Consider the following 20841-nt stretch of genomic DNA (forward strand, 5'->3'; position numbering starts at 1 on the left):
GAGACAGGCAGGAAATAGATTTGTCTGGATGGACGTGTGGCCTCCATGCTTAGTCTATGCTTGAAGCTATGGATTTTGCTCCCACTACCACACAATAAGACTGGTTCCAACCCCTCGGGACCAATCTCCAAGAGTAGTTTATGCTGATCTTTAGTTGCACCAAACACAGAAGGGAGGGGGACAGAGCAGTCACTTGGAGGGGCTGAGCCAGGGCATCTCTTCCTAACTCCTGTCCCCACCCACTATCACCTCAAGGGACGATGACCACCTATTCCAGAAGGCCAGTTTCCTCACACCTCCGAGAGGCAGGCCTCCTGAGACTAGCCAAAGATGGACATTCACAACATAATTTCTTGGGTGGAGCATGGAGGGTTTTGAGGGGAGAAGGCCCCCAGGGCTTGGACTCTCTCCTCCAGTGGTAGGAAGGAACATCCCTCTTTCTGCAGGATTGAAAGGGAAGCTTTTCCTCCACCTTCACATACTGGCTCTCACTGTCCAGCAAAGGTGGTAGGACTCCCCCTGTGCCCCCAATGGGGTTGGGCTGACAGGTGCTTTACCAGAGGTGCCTCGGCCCCCAGACACCCTTGCCAGCCCCTGGGCTGGCTCCAGTTCTGCTTGGTGGTCTATCCCTCACTCTCGTAAAGATCCCCCTCTCCTATGGGGCCTTAGTCCTGGTGGCCACTCATTCCAGCTGCCGTGAAGTCTGACTCACCCCTGATCCCTAAGGTTCTCCGGGTAGACGATTCCTTGGGCTGAATGGTTTCCTAGGGGGACGGGGGGGAGGCAGGGAAGCCTTCCAGAAAGGAGTGGGCATGAAGGAACTGTAAAAAGGAATCTTGAAAGAAGAAGGACAAAACCCACGAACCTGAGACACGGGGGACGGTTTCAAGAGCTATGGCTAGAGAGATAGAATGAAATAATAAGACCTAGCCTGCCACTCAGTGTCTGAATTATGCCTGCGCAAGCCCCAGAACAACAATGAAAATAGGGCAGCATGCCCACTCTCTTCCTGCCCTCACCCCCAACTCCAGCTAGAAGGTGTTGGTTAAAGACCCTACCAGATGGAGAGGTCAGGAAAGGAGAGAGGGAGACAGACAAGTGGACCCCAGGGGCCTGAGGCAGGCCTGGCAACTGCTCGACACACAGAACGCTTTCTCTGCTCCCAAATGCTCTTCTTAAAGCTTGGCCTCCGGGGCTCTCCACTTCGCACTGGGATAGGGATGGGGTGGAGGGGATGCTGCTCGATGTCTCTTGTTTCTATTGCCCAGATTATTCTGACATGTACTGAGTGACTGCCCTTCTCTCATACTGAGATCTTTCAGGTGGAGTGCTCAATGACTGGTCTCGCATCACCATGAACCCCAAGGTGTTTAAGCTACATCCCCGCAGCGGGGAGCTGGAGGTACTGGTGGACGGCACCTACTTCATCTATAGTCAGGTAGAAGTGAGTACGGTCTCAGGCCTAACTCTTCTTATATCCAGAATGCAGGTCCGGTGCAGGCCACATAGGGGCACTGTGGAGCCAGCCAAGACCTGCTAATTTCCCGCTTTCTAGGGGGACTGGGGTGGGGGCACTATGCTGGGAGGGAGTTGAAAGGAGGAAAGAGAGAAGGGCCTTTTTGGGTTGGGGTCCCCCCCGACAGCCAGTTATCCTTGAAAAACGGCAAAGGGGCCCCTCCCACACCCTGCCATCTGATATCCTCCTGCTGGGCCCCAGGCCCCTGTTTCCCCAATGAGTTGTTTGGTTCTACTGCCAAACTCCATCTCTGTGTCAGTATATATCCTTGGAGGGTCGGTTGCAGGGCTGCTGAGCACCCCTTCCCCCCACACCGCTAGCTTCACGCTAAATAGTGCTCCTGCAGGCTTTCTCTCCACCTCAAAACCATTTTTGACGGTCTTCCCTTCCTCTTTCTCCTGTTTGCTTGTCCACCTTTCTGTGTCTCTGTCATTCCCTCCTCCATCCTGCCACCATGCTCCCAGCCCTTTTGGCCCTGGGTTTCTGTCCTTGTCCTGCCCCCGCGCCTGCTCCCCAGGTCTGCCCATCCACTCCCGCCCCTGTTGTTTGCCTCCACTGGGGTGGCTCCTCAGAGCTAGAGGTTAGACAAACCCTGAGGTTGGGGCTTCTGTGGGGTGGGCAGCAAGCAAGCGGATGGACAGAAGGACTGCGTAGCCAACAGAAGGGTCTCACGGGAGAGTGGCCAGAGAAGGTGGATTAACAAGCATTCACTCAGCCCACCAGGCATCCTGGCACAGCTTGGGTCCTGATGCAAGAAATCATATGGCACCTGAATACACCACTCCCTCCCGAAAAGCCTATGGAGGAGCAACCTTTCATAAAGTGATTTAGGATGACCTATGGGGGGGTGGGGGACATGGGTATAATCCCATTGTCCTATAGACCATTTCTCCTAAGGTCCTTTTTTTGGGGAGGGGGGAGTAGGGAATCAAACCTTGGGGTGGGGTATTTTCTGGGCCCAGAATAGATTGGAAGTGGCCTCAGGCCTTGAACACCGTGAAAACTGGGAAAATCCCCCTTGAAACCAGGCCACTGAGTATGGGTTGGCACTTCCCTCTGGCCACAAAGTCAGGGGCCTGGGTTTTGTCCTTCCAAATTCTTTAGCTTATCTCTGGTGGATAGCACTCCGTCTCTCCAGATCTGTTTCCTTAATCATCAGAGGGCCAAGGGGCACCGTAAAAATCAGGGAGAGAAATTGAGTCACAGGGGAGGGCAAGCTGCAAGCTGAGTGGCCGGCCCTAAAGAGCTGAAGAAATGGCAAGTTGTTACCGTGCCCTCTCTGGGGAATCAGCAACTTCCAAGGTCAGCCACAAATAGTCCTTGGGGCATGGCACGGGAAGTATCCATTTGTCTGTAGCACTGATTGAGCCCCTACTGTGTGCAGAGCACCGTGCCTCTTGCGGGGGGCCGGGCCGAGTGGGGCGGAAGGCAGGGGAGGGGCTGGGAGAGCTACCAGAGGGAGAAAGGCCTGGTTCCTGCCCTCACAGAGCTGACAACTGGCGTGCTATTGGAAAGAGATTTGCTCAGCCCCCTGAGCCCCACGGAGTGGGGGAAGCGCAGCGGATCAGCCCATCATCTTGCCTTTCCTGCTGACCAACTCACACGCCCTCAGGTGGCACTGCCCCCCTTCACAAGGTGTGCGGGCAGCTCATCTGAGAAGGTCCTGTCTGTCCGCCGCAGGGAAGGGCCCCACCCTCCCCTTCCTCTCTCCCCCAATCCCTTCTTGTTGCCTCTCACCCCAGGTCTATTACATCAACTTCACCGACTTTGCCAGCTATGAGGTGGTGGTGGACGAGAAGCCCTTCCTGCAATGTACCCGCAGCATCGAGACGGGCAAGACCAACTACAACACTTGCTACACCGCGGGGGTCTGCCTGCTCAAAGCCCGGCAGAAGATTGCCGTGAAGATGGTGCATGCCGACATCTCTATCAATATGAGCAAGCACACCACCTTCTTTGGGGCCATCAGGCTGGGCGAGGCCCCTGCATCCTAGATTCCCCCCCGCCCCGTTTCTGTCCCTGCCCGCGCCCCTGCCCCAGGGTTGGGAGCCGGGACTCCCAGAACCTCTCAGTGCTGCTGTGGAGCGAGGTGTTATGGGTGTCGCAGCCACAGAGATCAATACCCCAGGGCTATTTAGTCCCCAGGGACTCCAGGATGATGAGGCCCGCTTGACTTTCCAGAATGACCTTGAGTTCACAGGACGTTTGATGGAGCCCCAGAGTTTGCAGGAAGCAGGACCTTCTTCCTTGGCTCCGTGTGTCAACTGGCTTATGGCTCAACTCTTCAACCTCAAGGTCCCTGTTGTCAGAGTGATTGTTTCTTGCACTAACGTGGGGTTTCTGGGGCAGCAGGCAAGAGAAAGCAAAGGTGGACTCCAGACCGTGGGGGCAAGCCTCTGACCCTTAGGGGCTGCCGTTCCTCTCTTGGGTAGGGCTGGGGGGCAAGAGTAGGGCGGGAGGGGAGTGGTGAAGCCTACGCAGAGGGGCGGGGAGGGGAAAGGCGGGTGCTGGTGGCAGAGACCCAGGGAGAAACCTGCCAAGCAGGCATCCTCGGTAGTGGAAGGCTTCTTGCTGCCCTGCACTGCAGCCTGCCGGAGGGTCGGGGCCGGGGGGTGCTCTTCCCCCTGGGGCTGAGAGCCACCTCGCGTCGGCTTGCTGGGCTTTGGGGGATAGGAGGTTTGCCCTTCTCGGAGCAGTGGCAGGGAATGGCCACACCTCCGCCTGCCCAAGAACCTGAAGGCATACTTGGGGCCACGTGCCTTTCACTTTGTTTACAGCCGTGTTCCACACTCAGAAAAATCTCTGGGTCCCCTTCCAATTGCCCCCTTTCCCAGCCTGACCAGAACTCCTGTCTTCTTTCGCCACAGAGCCTACCTCTGTCTAAGACAGGCGCCTTACCTGGGACCTGTGCTTATGTGAGTCTGGGATACTCTTTCGATGACCTGGGCGCAAAGAGACTTTTCCGTTTATTAAGCAACACAAATATTCATCTAGTCGAGTTGTGTCTGGGGGCAAAGGGTTGGACTGGATGACCTCCGGGAGTCCCTTCAAATTCGAATATTGAGGCAGCTTCCACGAGAGCCTACGAATATTCCCAAACCGCAGCCTGCCCCTGGGGCATTAGCAAGGCAGAACTTTTCTGCCTGACCCCAAAAGGGCAAGAAGTGGGATAGGACGGTGGGTTTTTTTCCTCAAGTTTGCTGTGACCCAAAGGGTCATTAGCCTAGGCCCTATCCAAAAGGACAGCAGCCGATGCCCTACTGACCCACCTTTCTTCACTCTCGCTTCGGAAAGCCATAGCGGAGTCACCAGAGATCCCAGTGCCGATCGCCTGAATCCAGGCTCAAGAGAAGCCCAGCAGCTAGGCATCGGGCAAGGCTCTGCCCTGTAGCCAGGTCCAAAAACACCTTACCCACCCCACCCCCCGACCCCAAGTTCCCCACTGGGTCATACAGTGGGACCGTTCGAGGGCCTTATCGCTCATTGCCAGGGGCCAGCCTGGTTTCTGGATGCTGGGTCTCGCTCAAAGCTGGGGAAGGCCAATGTTGGACCTTGTGCTACTGTCACTCCTGAAGTGACTTTCCTTTGGAGGAGGTGGGGTAAGTCCCTTCGGGCAGCTGAAATCCACCAAGGACAGGTGTTCATTTCTCCACTGTACCTTCCGTTTCCAAACAACTGTAATGCTCGGCCCTTGGTGGGTCTGGGCCAGTGGGGGTGGGCTATGCCGCCATCGTCTGGCTGCTGATGACAGCCTTGCAACCCCAGGTGGGGTAAACTTGAAGCATGCATCTGGCCCAGGCTTCTGGAAAGTACCTTAGATAGTCCTCAGTTGTAGCGAGAACTAAAGGGATCCTCTCCTTCAGGTTTGGACAGTACTTTCTCTCTCATTATCTCCTTTGAGGATGCTATGAACCCCATTGTGTAGACAAGGCTCCGAGAGGTGAAGTGCTTTGCTTTGTTTCTTGCACTAACGTGGGGTTTCCGGGGCAGCAGGCAAGAGAAAGCAAAGGTGGACTCCAGACTGTGGGGGCAAGCCTCTGACCCTTAGGGGCTGCCTCACCCTGATCCCAACCAGTTTAAGCCACAGGCCTGGGGCTTCAGCCAGGTCTGCCTCCGAAGCCATTCCATTATGCTGCAGCATTGTGTTGAATGTGCGGTCTAGAGAGAACCAATAAAAATGGGAATAGGGACCCCAAATCCTTCAGCATCCCAGAGAGAAACCCAGACACATGCATTTTCGTTCCTTGGTGGTAACTCCTTGATGTTCTTTTGGCTGCCGGGGGCTTTGTAGCAAAAAGAGTAGGACATTTCTTTGGGAAACAGCTCCTGTGGTCAGAATCGTCTTGGCACCACGTCGAAGCAGCAGGCCTCCAGTACCCACAGAACTGTATCCCTTATGCTCTTCCACCCACCCGTCGTGTAAGGAGCCCCTGCTGCGGGCAAGGGCCTCCGCTTGTTGCCCTACAGACAGATCACGGGAGCTGGTCCACTTCCCACAGCTACTAAGTGACTCCTTGGCTCTTTCTACCATCCCACAGAGAGCCTTGCTCTACCAGGATGTCTCCTGATGGAGGAAAGGCCCGAGAGAGAGGCCTGGCTCTAAAGCCAGATGTGAGGAGAGGGGAGGAGGAGGCTTCCTAATTGTACCCCTAAAGGACATTCTGACACCCATCCTGAGGTCCAGCTATGGAGGGGATTATGGAGGGGCTAGGTTTTGCAGAGGACCCTGTATTCATTGTGAACCCTCAAAAGGAGCTAGAGGGAAGGAGGTGAGGAAGGAAGCAACAGACAGCTGGGGTGAAGCAATTTACTAGCGAGAGGATGTGGGAATAGATATATGGTCTGGAATGGCGCTGCTGTGAGTTCACCAGAGGACCAGGGCTAGCGTGGAGAATGGGATGAGTACATCTGTGAGCAAGCAGATGGCAGAGGTTTGAAGGAGAATGGCATGGTGGGGGCCTTGGCCAACTGCTTGGGCTTCAACAGCCAAGGCCGGCATAAAAGGCATTCGTTGGGGGCTGCTCAGCTCCTGGTTCCTTGGGAAATGTCGTCTTTGCCTTCTGTCCCCACTCATCCATCCTGAGCGAAATTCCTTTGCCTAAGCAGGAAAGGGCTAGGAACCCTGGAGGCGAACAGAGACTTGGATCCCCGGGCAAGTCCGTGTGTTTTATGTAACTTCCGGTGGATGCAAATAGAGTCAGGGACCTTTAGAGCGAGACCCAGAGGCCCAGATATGGAAGGTGACCTGGCCAAGGTGAATGAGCCCTGACCTGCAGACTCAAAGGAGTGAGGGAGTTGGAGCTGTCTCTGTCCTGCACAGACCCCTCCTTTCTTCTACCCCCAAACTCAAGGCTGGAAGTGCTTGGCCCCTTTCAGGAGCCCTGCCAGGCAGGGGAAAGAGTTGCTGCAGCCACCATCAGAACTCTCTCCCGCCCGCCCCCCCCGCCCCCCCCCCCAGGCATTCTCCCTGCCCTGGTCTCTGGACTGGAAGTCTCTGGGCTGGCCCAATACCAGGAAGTCCCGAGGCTAGCCAGCATTGCCTCAGCCTTCCTCCCTGCCCACAGAGAGGCTCCCCTAGGCCGCAGTGAGCACAAAGAAGGAAGCAGATTGTTCCTCTTAACTCCTGTTGGGGCTCTCTCTAAGGGGACTCGGGTGTGCCATTTCTTGATTCAAAAAACTTTCACCTGGGGTGGGGGGCTGGCTTTGTGGTGAGAATGGCCTGGAGCAGGCCCCGTGCTGCTTTGGGGGGTCGGCATCCAGTGTGAGATACTATGTATATAAACTATATATAATGTATATAAACTGGGATGTAAGTTTATGTAAATTAATGGTTTGTTCTTTGCAAATAAAGCTTTTTTCCTCCCCCCATTCTCGAAATCGACTTAAGCGCTTCCTGTGTGCCAGGTGCTTCTTGGCAAGTGTGGCCACACGTCAGCTAGGGGAAGGGCCAAGGCACCCATCTCAGAGGGGGCAACCAAAAGAAGGAGGTCTGAAGTTCCTGTCAGAACCTCCCACATCCTGTCTGTGTCCCAGACCACACACGCCCCCATCCCTGTCACCTTAGGTCTTTTCTTGTCACTGCCTGTCCAGTAAGCTAGAGGTCCTGCAGGAAAGAATTGCTGTCCCAAGGCAGAGACACAGCATGGAGGTTCCCTCAGCCTGACGCTGCAGCATCCATAACAGACATTTCAGGCCTGAGCCCCTAACAGCTTGGGAAGATGCAGCCTCCAGCTCCCCATGATGTATCATCCCATTTTGCAGACGAGGAGACCAATGCTCGGGAAGTTTAAGTAGCTCACCCAAGGTCACCCAACTATAGAAAGGCTACTTCAATGTTCAAAGAGCTGCTGACAAGATCTTACACTGTACACTTTCTTTTAAACATAGAGATGCCGTGAAATTGAGGGCAGAGTCTGCTCAAGGATAGGAAGTGGGCAAAGTGACTGGAGGAGGAGGATTTGGGGTAGCTGTCCAATGTACAAAGGTCAATCACATTCAGTATCATTGGCCTTCCCAGTAGCCTCTGAGGTAAGCAGGGGAGGGATTCTGGGTCCCGTGTTACAGGTGAGGAAGCTCAGGCTCAGAGGTGACAGATTGTCCCATGTCACATGGCTTGAAGGCGGTGGAGCCTGAACTCCCAAGCCAGCAGGAGCCTCGATGCCAGGAGATGGGACTGTTAGAGCTAGAGAAGCAAAGCCATGAACAGGGATCCTAGGCCCTTAAAACCAATGAGTTGGACCACAAGCAGTATCAGAAGAGGAGCTATATTATTTTGTTTATTTCCTCAGTACTGATGCTGAGTGGCTGTGCGTGAGGGAGACTTCAAGATACCTCTCGCCTAGGGCTTTCCCTGCCTTTTGGGGCTGTTTCCCTTGTAGCCCCAAGGTAAAGGCAGAGAAGAGCTGGAAGGCAGCGAGAGATGAAGGAAGAAGAGGGGCCTAGAGGACAGCCTCCTCATATTGAGGACTCGCCAAATCAGGAGCAGGAGGCCCACATGGGACACTGGTCCTCCTGTTTCACAGGTTCTTTACACCTTCCAGCCAGGCCGAGAAGCTGCTGGTGATGTCTGTCAAGTGAGCACCAGTTCCTGGGTCTCTGAGATGCCATATTTGGTCTTATGCTGGTCATAGAGTTTGCGTAGGGCGTCGATATAGAGTGCGTGGTACTTAGCCACCGTCTCCTGGCTCGGGTTCTCAATCTTGGGCAGTGGTAGCGGCTTCCCGACTGCGACGGGAGACAGAGAAGAAGGGAAAAGCATCAGAACAGCTCACTCCTCAGAATGGGCCTCAGCCCTCAAGCCCAGGGTCTCCCCGCCCTTCCCCCCACCATGCCCCTCATCCTAGTCCACCTCTCTGCCTCTGGACACGGCCAGAGCCAAGGTCCAGCCCCAGAACTGGATCCTATATCCTAGACGTGGCTCCCAGTGGACAGGCTCACTCACCAACCGTGGTTATGGGCCGGGCATAGGGCAGTAGGCCCCATGAGTTCTCCGTGAAGCCACGCCCATAGAAAGCACAAGGGTAGATGTGTACCATACGCTGCATCCACTTCTGGAAGCGATTCACCAAGCCCCCAGGAGTGAAAATGTACTGATTGTAGAGGTCTGTCTCCCCAAAGGCATAGGCAGGGATTAGAGGAACTCTGCAGAGGAAAGGCATATCCTTCGATGGCCGGATGTGCTACCAGCGGCCCCTGGGTCTGCCTATAGGCTTCTCGGCCCGTGACTTAGCTGGGCCTAGATCCAGGCTAAGTGTGAGGGCCCCGCTGTCTACCCCAGGCTGCCTGTGGGGGCAAAGTAGCAGCAAGCTAAAGGAAGCAAGTCCCAGACCCTCCTGTGAACCCACGGGTCTGAAACACTGGAAGAGGAGACCCAAGGGCCATTTCATTTCACTTTCTTCCCTTTATCCCCACAGCAGTTTTGGTTCTCTCTGACATGAGCTTGCAGCCTGTGGCCTTTTATAGAGGGACTGGCCCAGACGAGACGCTAGGGTGAGAAAGAAGAGCCGAGGGCTGGCCCTCTAGCCTCTCCTCATAAGCAGAAATGCCTCGAGGACCCGGCCCAGTCTCTACTCCAACACAGAAGCAGGTTTCCACCTCCCTTTTTAGGTATCATTTCCTCAAAATCCCTTACTCCTTCCATGCTGGGCTTTCGGAGCCCCTCTCCCCATTCTGGACCAGAGCCGTCCTTACCCATGATGAAGGGCCACGCGTACAAAGCCAGTCCGATTCTTCAAGACCAGGGTGGTAGAGCCTGGCAGGCTGTATCTGCACTCAGCCAGGCCACCAACCACCACAATCAGCATGTTGCCAGTGCCTTTATGTGTGAGCAGAAAGTCCATGGAGGCTTGACTCACAGAGCAGATCCCTGGTCGGGAGCGGGGGGCGGTACAGAAAACACCAAAAGCTCATTGGCCACTTTCCAAACCTCCTAACTTTCCTCCCTACCTCTTCAAAGGAGGGGAGAGCCTCATGTCAGGCGGGTGAGCCTAAGGTAGCTTTCTAAGACCAGACAGGACCACCGAGTTGGCCTTGCTCTCTCCCATTCCCCCAACACTTCTCCCTCGGGGAGCCATGTTTCCTTTGGCTTTATGTCTTAGGGGCCAACTCACCTGAAGACATGATATAATCTCTGAGAAGCGGCACCCAGAATAAGACTCCCAGTGTGAGAACATAAGGAGTGATACCGGGAAAGATCTTGCAGAAGCCTGAGGAGTCTGTGGCAAAGTGGCCAAAGAATGAGTGGGAAAAAAGCCCATGAGGGTGGCACACGAGGATGTAGTTGTGATTGGGGGAGATATCATGAGTCTTCAAAAGCTGTGGAGGAGAGTGGAGTCAGGAGGGGTACAGGCAAGGAGGAGTACTCCTCTTCCGGCGAGAGACCGGAAAGGGAAGGGCTGCTATGTCCTGTGAGGCAGTTGGGTACCACACAGCAACATGGAGCATCATTCACATGGGTCTCGATGGGAATGATGCCCCCAACCTCCACCCTGGCCCAACTGCTGGCACCAGAGTTGGGGCTGGGCCCAGGACCCAAGTAGGGGGACCTGGGCCTACTCACCTTGAGAGGAAAGTAATCACAGTAGTGTTTCCATATGCACCATCTCCTCACACAGGCTATCCGGCGGCCACCTGAAAACAGAGCCAAGGCAGCCACGTTTTGCCCACCCCCACCATCTTCTTCAGAGCCCCTTTTGGCCAGCCACAGGGTGGCCCCTCACCCCCTGCTGTTGCCTGGCCTTGTAAGTGACAACCGGGATGAGCGATGTCACATCAGGGCCAATTTAGGACAGGCCTAGCTTGCTGCTTTACTAGCTGCTTTTCCCCTCACCCACTCCAGTTCTGATCTGGGCCTTTGCAGCACTTTGAAAAGACCCCTTCCCCCAGCTTCTCTAACCCAGGGACGGAGGGACAGGCTAAAGGGCTGCCTGGGAATTAGCCAGAACCTCTCAGGACTATCAGAAGAAGAGAGAAAAGAGCATGTGGCCAGTCGCAACACAGCCCCAGAGGGGCCCTTACCTCGCTGGGGGGTCTTCCAGTCGAAAGCCAGCCAGGTGAGGATGAGCACAGTGACAGGCCAGTAGGGCGTGAACAGCACCAGGTAGAGGTTGACAAAGACTACGGTGATTACTGGAGGGAGCCCAGCCCAGAGTTAATGAATTGTGAACAGTCCTCCATACTTTCCCTCCCTCTGGGGGCTCTCCACCCCAAGGTTACACACACTCTCACCGAACCACTCTCACTTCATCACCCTAGCACCTGTTCCCAGTCCTCCATATCCTCTCTGTCCTGGGGGCCCTGTTTCGGATCTGGAAGGCAGCTGTGCCCCATGCAGTAAGCCCTCTGCTCCCCAGGACCTGCTCTGGCCCTGCTCTGGGCTGTGCTCCATGGCAGGGAGCCACCGATGGACCGCTCCGATCTAACCATCGGAGGCTGGGAGTCCAGGAAAGACAGAGGCAGGAACGGTTTTCGTCTGCCTCACATTTTCCTCTCCAGATCTTCTCTGTGAGGCATCAGTGGAGGGAATACCAGAGAAAGAGAAGACCCAACTTCAGCCAGGCTGGGAGCGCACAAGTTGGCAATTGAGAGACAAAAGACAATGCAAGCTGGGACCCAATAAGGTACTGGGCTGTGTTAGGCTCCGGTAAGATAGGAGTGCTGTAGGGTAGAGTAGTTAGGACAGACTTCATGGAGACAAGTCCTCGGAAGCCACACCCACTCAGAATTATGACCGGACTCCGTTTTTAAAACAGCTGTGAATAAGACCGCGTGAGAGAAAGTGGGTAAAAGCAAAGGCTAGACCCACAGCAACTTCTTTCAAGATACATCTCCAAAAGCTAGTGAAACAAAAGCAAAAATGAACTTTTGGGACTTCATCAAGATAAAAAGCTTAGGCACAGCAAAGGAAATAGTCAACCAAACAAAGAGGCAACCCATAGAATGGGAGAAGATATTTGCAAATGACACTACAGATAAAGGGCTGGTATCCAAGATCTATAAAGAACTTCTCAAACTCAACACCCAAAAAACAAATAATCAAGTCAAAAAGTGGGCAGAAGAGATGAAAAGACACTTCTCTGAAGAAGACATACAAATGGCTAACAAACACATGAAAAAATGTTCATCATCATTAGCCATCAGGGAAATCCAAATCAAAACCACATTGAGATACCACCTTACACCAGTTAGAATGGCAAAAATGGACAGGGAAAGAAACAACAAATGTTGGAGAGGTTGTGGAGAAAGGGGAACCCTCTTACACTGTTGGTGGGAATGCAAGTTGGTACAGCCACTCTGGAAAACAGTGTGGGGGTGTCTCAAAAATTTAAAAATAGAGCTACCCTATGACCCAGCAATTGCACTACTGGGTATTTACCCCAAAGACACAGATGTAGTGAAAAGAAGGGCCATATGCACCCCAATGTTCATAGCAGCAATGTCCCCAATAGCCAAACTGTGGAAAGAGCCAAGATGCCCTTCAACAGATGAATGGATAAAGAAGATGTGGTCCATATATACAATGGAATATTACTCAGCCATCAGAAAGGATGAATACCCAACTTTTACATCAACACGGATGGGACTGGAGGAGATTATGCTAAGTGAAATAAGTGAAGCAGAGAAAGTCAATTATCATATGGTTTCACTTATTTGTGGAACATAAGGAATAGCATGAAGGACACTAGGAGAAGGAAGGGAAAAATGAGGGCGGCGGAACTGGAGGGAGAGATGAACCATGAGAGACTATGGACTCTGAGAAACAGGGTTTTAGAGGGGAGGGGGGTGGGGGGATTGGTTAGCCCAGTGATGGGTATTAAGGAGGGCACGCACTGCATGGAGCACTGGGTGTTATACGAAAACAATGGATCGTGGATCACCACATCAAAAACTAATGATGTATTGTATGGTGACTAACATAGTAACATAATAAAATTTTTTTAAAAATCACAATAAAAAAAGCAAAGGCTAGAAAAGACAGGACACACTTCTAATTGAGCATGGCAGACTAGACACAGTTTTTTTGTTTTTTATCTTGACTGCTTGCCAAGGCCTCATGAAAATTACCCTGAGTGTTTTATTATTTTTTTAATTTTTTATTATGTTAATCACCATACATTACATCATTAGTTTTTGATGTAGCATTCCATGATTCATTGTTTGTGTATAACACCCAGTGCTCCATGCATAACGTGCCCTCTTTAATACCCATCACCATGCTAACCCATCCTCCCACCCCCCTCCCCTCTACAACCCTCAGTTTGTTTTTCAGAGTCCATCGTCTCTCATGGTTCGTCTCCCCCTCCAATTTCCCCCCCTTCATTCTTCCCCTCCTGCTATCTTCTTCTTTTTTTTTAACATATATTGTATTATTTGTTTCAGAGGTACAGATCTGTGATTCAACAGTCTTGCACAATTCACAGCGCTCACCATAGCACATACCCTCCCCAATGTCTATCACCCAGCCACCCCATCCCTCCCACCCCCCACCACTCCAGCAACCCTCAGTTTGTTTCCTGAGATTAAGAATTCCTCATATCAGTGAGGTCATATGATACATGTCTTTCTCTGATTGACTTATTTCGCTCAGCATAACACTCTCCAGTTCCATCCACATCGTTGCAAATGGCAAGATCTCATTCCTTTTGATGGCTGCATAATATTCCATTGTATATATATACCACCTGTTCTTTATCCATTCATCTGTCGATGGACATCTTGGCTCTTTCCACAGTTTGGCTATTGTGGACATTGCTGCTATAAACATTGACCCTAAGAGTGTTTTAAAAGATACAGCTCTGCAATGAGAAAAGGAATTCGAGAGATACCCACAACAGTGGATGAGAGACACCAGCAAAATGTCTGCATGCTGGAAAGTAGATGAAGGAGGGAGTAACTGACTTCAAACAAAGAAAATTGAAATCTGGTCACCCGCCAGGAGAATGGCCACAAGAGCAAAGCCTGTTTGTGCTGGAAAATCTGGGAAAGACTCAGAATCTCGAGCCAGCAGGTGTGACACAAAAGCAGTGTGAGGCACGGGGCTTGACTGAAAGTCTACCAAAGAGGAAGTTAGAGCTCCAGGTCTCCTTCCCTCCCTTACACAGTTGGATGATGGGAGGACTACTCTCTGCAAAATGGAGCCAGAGAGACTCTAGCCTCAGACACTTAACACTAGACACAGACACCTAAGATACTCTGTATGCAGCCAAATTATTAATCAAGCACGAAAGGAGAATAAAGACAATCTCAGACATACGGTCTCAGATGGTTTGTCTCCCATGTCTCTTTCTCAGGAAACTACTGGAGGATGTGCTCCATCAAGATAAGGGAGTCAACCAAGACAGAGGAAGGCATGGGATCCAGGAGGAGCAAAAAGAGCCAACGAAGGAAGGAAGTGACCAGGGCCAGGGCTAGGGTGAAGCAAGCCAGGTGCCTAGGACACAAAATTTAAGAAAACACTCCCGGGGTCAAGCAAGTCCTGACGCAACACTTGCACAACCAGGAGAGCGAGCACCTTCTTAAACTGTGCACCCATGATGCCTCAGGGACCTGGAAGTGAGAGAGATGCATAAGAAGACCATGTTGCGTAACAGGAGAATGCTGGGCTCCAGTACCCATGCCTCCCCATAGGTTCCTGATGTGTTCACACATATGGAGAGGTTACTGTGTCTGTGGAGAGTTTGAAGATGAATTCGTAGTCAATAGATATCTAATAAATAACAAAAGAAATTTAAAACGAGGCGACTATGAGTTCCAGGGAAAATAGAAAGTTGCAACAAGCGAGGAAGCATGCTCTCAGTACACCAAATGGCTCTGCTAGGGATATTCCTAGTCATAGGCATTGAACCAAAACCTGTGCTATCACAATCTCGGGAGGATGGAGGAAGAGGAAAGATCCAGCAACAGTGCGTAGAGCCAATTTCTCATCTTCCATACCAGGAAGTCAGTGACAACGTCTAAAGTTGTTCAATCAGAAATACTATAGTAATCTGTAGGAAATTTTAAGTAGTAAAATGTAGACCCCTGGAGATGAATACCAGAAGAAAGAGCTAACAAAGTTGAAAGAGGCTGCCTCTAGGGAACAGATCTAAGGCCAGCCGTTTTAGCCTTTTGATGTGCTCCTTATAAGACTATTGGACTTTTTTGAGAAAAAAAAGAGAGGCATGGGTCTAGTCCAGAAGAGACCTCCCTGTTTCCCCGAGGCTTTGCTCAACCCAGACAGTGTTGGGGACATCTTGCGGGGCAGTGTGGCCTCGGGCAGAGTGCCCGGGCAGTGAGATGAGGCCCGGATCCGCCATGTCCCATGAGTGTGAGCTCAGACAAGTCGCTGAACTTCATCTGCCAACTGGGATTCACACTGTCAATATCTGTCTGCCTTCTCTTCCTCACAGACTTGGTGTGAGGGTCTCCTCTCTAGGCCTTCAGGGTCCAAAGAGATAGGATTCCATGCACAGGGTGAAGAGCTGGGAAGGCTCCAAGGCACCATTTGCTCCACCTGGCCCGCGTGAGCTGGCAAGAGGAGGGGGGAACTGGAACCCCCATCTCCTGAGGCCCAGGCCTAGAGCCCTTCTGCCTGCTCCGCACTACCTCTCTGTACGCCCCACAGTCGGACTCTAATGAAGGGCTCCCTGGGACGGTTTTCTCCCTGTACTCCTGTTCCTTCCGGCCACTCTCCTCCTTCAGCCTCCTCTGCCAGCTCACATCAGGCCCTAAGCCCCCCGTCTTGCCTCTTCCATTTCTCTCGCTCATGTCTTCTGATCATCAAGCTGTATTAATTCTATTCCAATTTTTCCAATCTCCCCTTTTCTCCCCTCTTGTCTGCATCCCAGTTACTACTGGTCTGGTCCAAATCACTTCTCTCACCCGGATGATTGCAATGGCCTCTTCCTATAACCGGTGCGCTATACAGAGCGAGAGTGATCTCTTGAAAACTCAAACCTGAAGCTGTCGCCCTGTGCCAAACCCTATCACGGCTCCTCATGGCCCTCAGGAAAAAGTCCGAACTCTTGTCCTTAGTTGACGGTTCCCTGCACAATTGTCCCCTGTCTGCTTCTCCAGCGTTCTCTTTCTCCTGTCTCTTATTCATTTTTTCGATGAGTGTTGAGCATCAGTTCTGGGCCTCTTGCCCTATTCCCACTTAGCCACCGGCAGCTCCTTGAATGCTTTATGCTCTCCCTCATCCTAGCCTTGTCGCGGGTTACCACTCTCTGCCCTGAACACTCCTCCTTCCTCACCTACTTCCTATGTGCCCTTCAAGAGTCAACTCATTTGGGAGAAAAATGGGCAAAGGTCAAGAATGGGCAGTTAACAGAAATTTAAAATGAGGCAATTACAAATTAGAGCATGCCTCTGGCTTAGCATGTGCTCCAGGGACGTGTCCAGACCCAGCCTCGAGGAGCAGCAGTGAATGAGCTGATGCAAGATTCATGGGCTGGAATCGTGTCCTTGTGGGTTCAACTCCCAGGCCAGCTCCTCTGCTTCCTCAACTGTGTGATCTTGGACAGACCACTTAACGCCTCATGCACCTCAGCGCCCTCATCTGTACAAATGGAGGTTATTAGCCACACAAGGGGCTCAGAACAGTGCCTGACACGAGAAAAGGGTGCAATTAATGTTAGCTAATGTTATGAGTGTTCGTGCTTATTATGTGTGTGTAGCTATTAGTATATATTATTATGCATAATGATAGCTTCTACCTCATAAGGCTGGCAGGAGCCTACAAGGAAATAATAGGTGTGAAAATACCTGGTACAAAGTACCTAATACATATGAATTCCTTTCTGCTGGTCTCTTCCAGCTCTGACTGCTAATCATTCCTAGGTTAACACTGCTCTTTTCGGCACAGAGGGGTCCTGGTGCCCATTCCAAGCAGGTCTCTGAGCCTCCCATCCCCTGTCTTCTAGCCCAGTCTCCCTATTCACTGGCAAGCTCCAGACTCCCAAGACCTACCTGCATTCTTTCTTCCCAGATATCTTTTTTTTTTGCATTTTTAAAATTTTATTATGTTATGTTAATCACCATACGTTACATCATTAGTTTTTGATGTAGTGTTCCATGATTCATTGTTTGCGTATAACACCCAGTGCTCCATTCAATACGTGCCCTCCTTAATACCCATCACCGGGCTAACCCATCCCCCCACCCCCCTCCCCTCTAGTTAAGATATCCCTTCCCAGATATCTTAACAAGGTCCTTTGGTTCATACCCTTGCCTCCAGCTTGTCCTCACCTAGACCACCTGACAAACGAGAATTTTTTTTCCAGCCTCCCCCCCCCCCCCCCCCCCACACACAGGGCTGCTTTGCTTCAGCACCCAGAACGCAGCGTCCAGTGGATATGTAACTTTCACAAAGTGTTTGTGGTGTAGACAGTGGGGGGAAATGGATGAACTGCTCTGGGCAATGAGCTTTCAGAGCCTCCGGCTGCCACCAGGCAACTCTCCCCCATGGATGGCCTGTTCAAGTGCATGAGGCTGTAGCTAAGTCCTTTTCCTTGGGTAGCCTCAATGGAACTGCTCCCCATCTTCCTCAAACATGCCCTGCATGCCCCAGTGTAGACCCAGGAGGGCTCACCATACACATTTGCATCAAGGCTTGCTTGCACACACTCAGATGCACCCCTGCATAGGCACACACCCATGTGTGCACACACATACCCTCGTGTACTGCACTCAGAGATTCACGAGTACCATTCCCAGGCAAGTCAGGTGAGAGGCTGAGGTGACCAGTCCTCCGGATTTGCCTGGAACAACCCAGGTCTTGGCATTCAAAACCCTGCTCAACCCTAAAACCCCTCAGTCCCGGGCATACCATAGCAGGTGGTCACCCTACGGAAAGCTGAAGACTCACCGATAATAGACATACTCAAGGGCCACTGGAAAACAGCAAAAACCTCCAGGGCAATCTTAAGGTCCTTCTTGGAGGGCAAGAGCATCATGCTCAGGGTCTCAGGGTCTCCAGGTAAGTGCTGCTCCTTTGGCTTCCCAGCCCCTGTTGCGCAGGAGCCTTTGAGGTTTCCTCTCTTCATGCTTTCTTCTCCAGCCCCCAGTTAGTCTCCACCCTCCACCCCCACCCCTGCACTTGATGGCAGGGACACACGCCGCCTCTGCTTGCCCAGCTCCTTCCAGCTGTCTTCTCACCTGCACTTTTACCCACTTAGGTGCAGCCTGGGCCGAGATTGGGACACCCCCTGGCTCACATGTGTAGAGAAACGTGGATGAAGCTCTGGTGTGGGAAGTGAGTGGGAGGGGCTTGGGGCTGATGAGGGATCTCCAGAGCCAGAGTAGACGGGGGAGAGAGGCGGGCAGCGAGGAGCCCAGAGCGCCCTACCACCGAGTGGCCTGCATTTCTGTGTATGAGGCCCAGCTGTGTGGGGGTTCTCCCATTGACAATCCGATTGCAGGGGAGGAGAGAGGAGGCCAGAGGCCATGCCTAGAAATACCTTTGGTCATTTGGTCAGTCGCAGAGAACTCATTTCTCCCCATGAACAGACATCAGATATAGGTCTACGAGCGCAGGGTAGGTGCTGCATAATTTTTTGTTGTTGAATGAATAAATAAATGTGAGTACCTATCAAATTATTCTGTGTACTTGAAATTCCAGAACAGGCAAAAAAATAATCTATTGTGAAAAAAATCAGAGTGGCAGTTGCCCGTGCTAACGAATTGACTAGGAAGGGGCATGATGGAAATTTGGGGGGTGATGACGATGTTCTCCATCCTGACAGAGCTTTGAGTTACACAGGTCAAAAACTCATTTGTCAAAGCTCAGCAAGAGTATACTTAAGATGTACGCATTTCTCTACATGTCAATTTTACCTAAAAAGCAAACAAATATGAAATTCTCCTTAATGCTGAAGTATTTAGGGGAAAAGGATGCTGATGGCTACAATTTACTCTGACATGCATATAAGATGTATTGATGGGGGGACAGAGAAATATATGGATAGATAGATGTACAATAAATCAAATGTAGCAAAACATTATTTGTACAATCTAAGTGGTGGGTGTCTACTGGTCAATTCTTTCAACTATTCTGTAGGTTTGAAATATTTTTAAAATAGAATTTGGCCAACAAAGGTGCCTCAAAGTCAATATTAAAACTTAATTTAAGGGACGTCTGGGTGGCTCAGGCGGTTAAGCGTCTGCCTTTGGCTCGGGTCATGATCCCGGGGTCCTGGGATCAAGTCCCACATCGGGTTCTTTCCTCGGCAGGGAGCCTACTTCTCCCTCTCCCTCTCCCTGCCACTCCCCCTGCTTGTGCTCCCTTTCTCCTCCCCCCCTTCCCTGACAAATAAATAAGGGGGAAAAACCCTTAATTTAAAAAATGTGATTAGTCCATGCCTGCATGTGTACATGTGGCCTTTGCATGTGCATATATAGGTACAAAGGGAAAACTGTCTAGCTATCAACTTACAATTATATTTCCACATCAGTAGGCGGCATCTCCAAGCATGTGTCTGTGTGCTCTGGGCATGTGTGAGTCTGACAGCATCTAAGTCCAGCCAGGTGTGTGCTGAGTCAAGTGGATGAAATTGTGAAAGACTGGGAGGGTTTCCTGAGGCAACATATAATTACTTAAGGCATAGGATATGCCACGGACTGTTCTAGGCAGCTGGGTTAGATCAGTGAGCAAAACACATTTTAAAAATTCATGCTTTTGCAAAGTATACATTCTGCTAAGCAAAGACGGATGATAGAAATTAATTAATTAACTAATTCTATAGTGTATTATAAGGTAGTAAGTGCTATGAGAAAAAGAAAAAGCGCTTGAGTAGCATAAGAAGGATCCGGAGTGCTGGTGGGGGCGAGGAGGAATTAGGCAGGGAGAGCAGGCTTTACAATTTTAAAAGGGAATGCCACACAGAAAAGGTGGCATTTGGGCAAAGGCTTGAAAGAGGTGAGGAAGTGAGCCATGCGGATGTCTGAACTGAGAATGCTCCAGGCAGAGGGCACAGCCAGGGCACAGACCCTAAGGTGGGGTGTGTCTGACAGGTTTTGAGGAGAAGACTCCAGTTGGGTGAGGAGAGAAGCGGAGGAAGGAGAAGCCAGAGAGCTTGGTAGGGCCCGATGGTGTGCAGCCTTGGCCTTTTACTCTGACTGAAAGGGGGGAACCATTGTGAGGTTTTGAGTGACAGATTAAAAAAAAAAGAAAAAGAAACAGGATGGATTTATGGTTTTCAAAGGCCAAGGAAGAAGGAGGAGACTTTTGAGGGGCTAGGGCAGGAATCCATGCGACAGATGATGGTGGCTCAGGCCAGATTGGTGATGGTCAGGATGGTGAGAAGCAGCTGGATTCTGGGTGTCTCTTCTGAAGCAGAGGTCCCATGCAGGCACTCTCCTCTCTGAGGCTCAGATGCCTCTACAGAAATATGTGGAGGGTGGTAGGTGCAGCTCACCTGCTTGGTGGGAATAGGGGTTCTACAAAGGGGCTGGTGGGAATCAAGGCTGCAAAGGGCAGCAGAACCAATCTCCAAAAGAGTCTGGTCACGGGGACGTGGAGTGTGGTCTTAATCCTGTGGACACTGAGGAGGCAAGATTGGCTTCTGAGCTGGGATGGCGACTTGCGCCAAATGCCACATGAGGATGACTGTAGGGCATGGGCGACTGTCAAGGCCCAGAGCCCCAGATGCTCCCGAGACTGACACATAGGCTCACCGGTTTCTCCTCTGTAATGAAGACTTGCAGTCCCAGCTCTACCTCCATGGAGAGTAAGTTGATTGGTTCATGGGGACTTTCCCCGTCCTAGAAAGGCCTGCTGGCCCAAATCTCTTTCATGAAACTGACTTTATTGTTTGGGATAGAAGTAGCCCACTCTCTATTTAGGCTCCTGT

The 20841-nt window shown here is 51.6% G+C and overlaps 2 protein-coding genes across 6 annotated transcripts in view; one reads left to right on the forward strand and one right to left on the reverse strand.

Annotated features, from left to right (window-relative positions):
* Nucleotides 1–7367, forward strand: part of EDA (ectodysplasin A) — a 416826-nt gene extending 409459 nt beyond the window's left edge. Inside the window, exons 7-8 of one of the 5 annotated variants that reach the window (XM_035028688.1) lie at nt 1314–1444; nt 3259–7367. In XM_035028688.1, coding sequence (XP_034884579.1) covers nt 1314–1444; nt 3259–3510 — 383 coding nt within the window. In that variant the 3' untranslated portion in view covers nt 3511–7367. Of the gene's footprint in view, nt 1–1313; nt 1445–1980; nt 2325–3258 lie in introns of those variants that run through there. The other 4 variants (XM_035028689.1, XM_035028690.1, XM_035028691.1 and 1 more) reach the window with 4 other exon arrangements.
* A 1055-nt stretch (nt 7368–8422) lies between these two features.
* Nucleotides 8423–17943, reverse strand: AWAT2 (acyl-CoA wax alcohol acyltransferase 2). The gene is made up of 7 exons (XM_035028630.1): nt 17859–17943; nt 11033–11143; nt 10575–10645; nt 10126–10330; nt 9707–9881; nt 8958–9157; nt 8423–8740 (listed from the first exon to the last, which is right to left on the reverse strand). Exons 1-7 carry the CDS (start codon nt 17941–17943, stop codon nt 8586–8588), a joined length of 1002 nt encoding a protein of 333 aa, XP_034884521.1. The 3' UTR covers nt 8423–8585.
* Nucleotides 17944–20841: the final 2898 nt, after the last annotated feature.

Source organism: Mirounga leonina, unplaced genomic scaffold (genome assembly GCF_011800145.1).
Source record: "Mirounga leonina isolate KUSES-001 unplaced genomic scaffold, KU_Mleo_1.0 Mir_204, whole genome shotgun sequence".
In the NCBI taxonomy this organism is placed as follows: Eukaryota; Metazoa; Chordata; class Mammalia; order Carnivora; family Phocidae; genus Mirounga; species Mirounga leonina.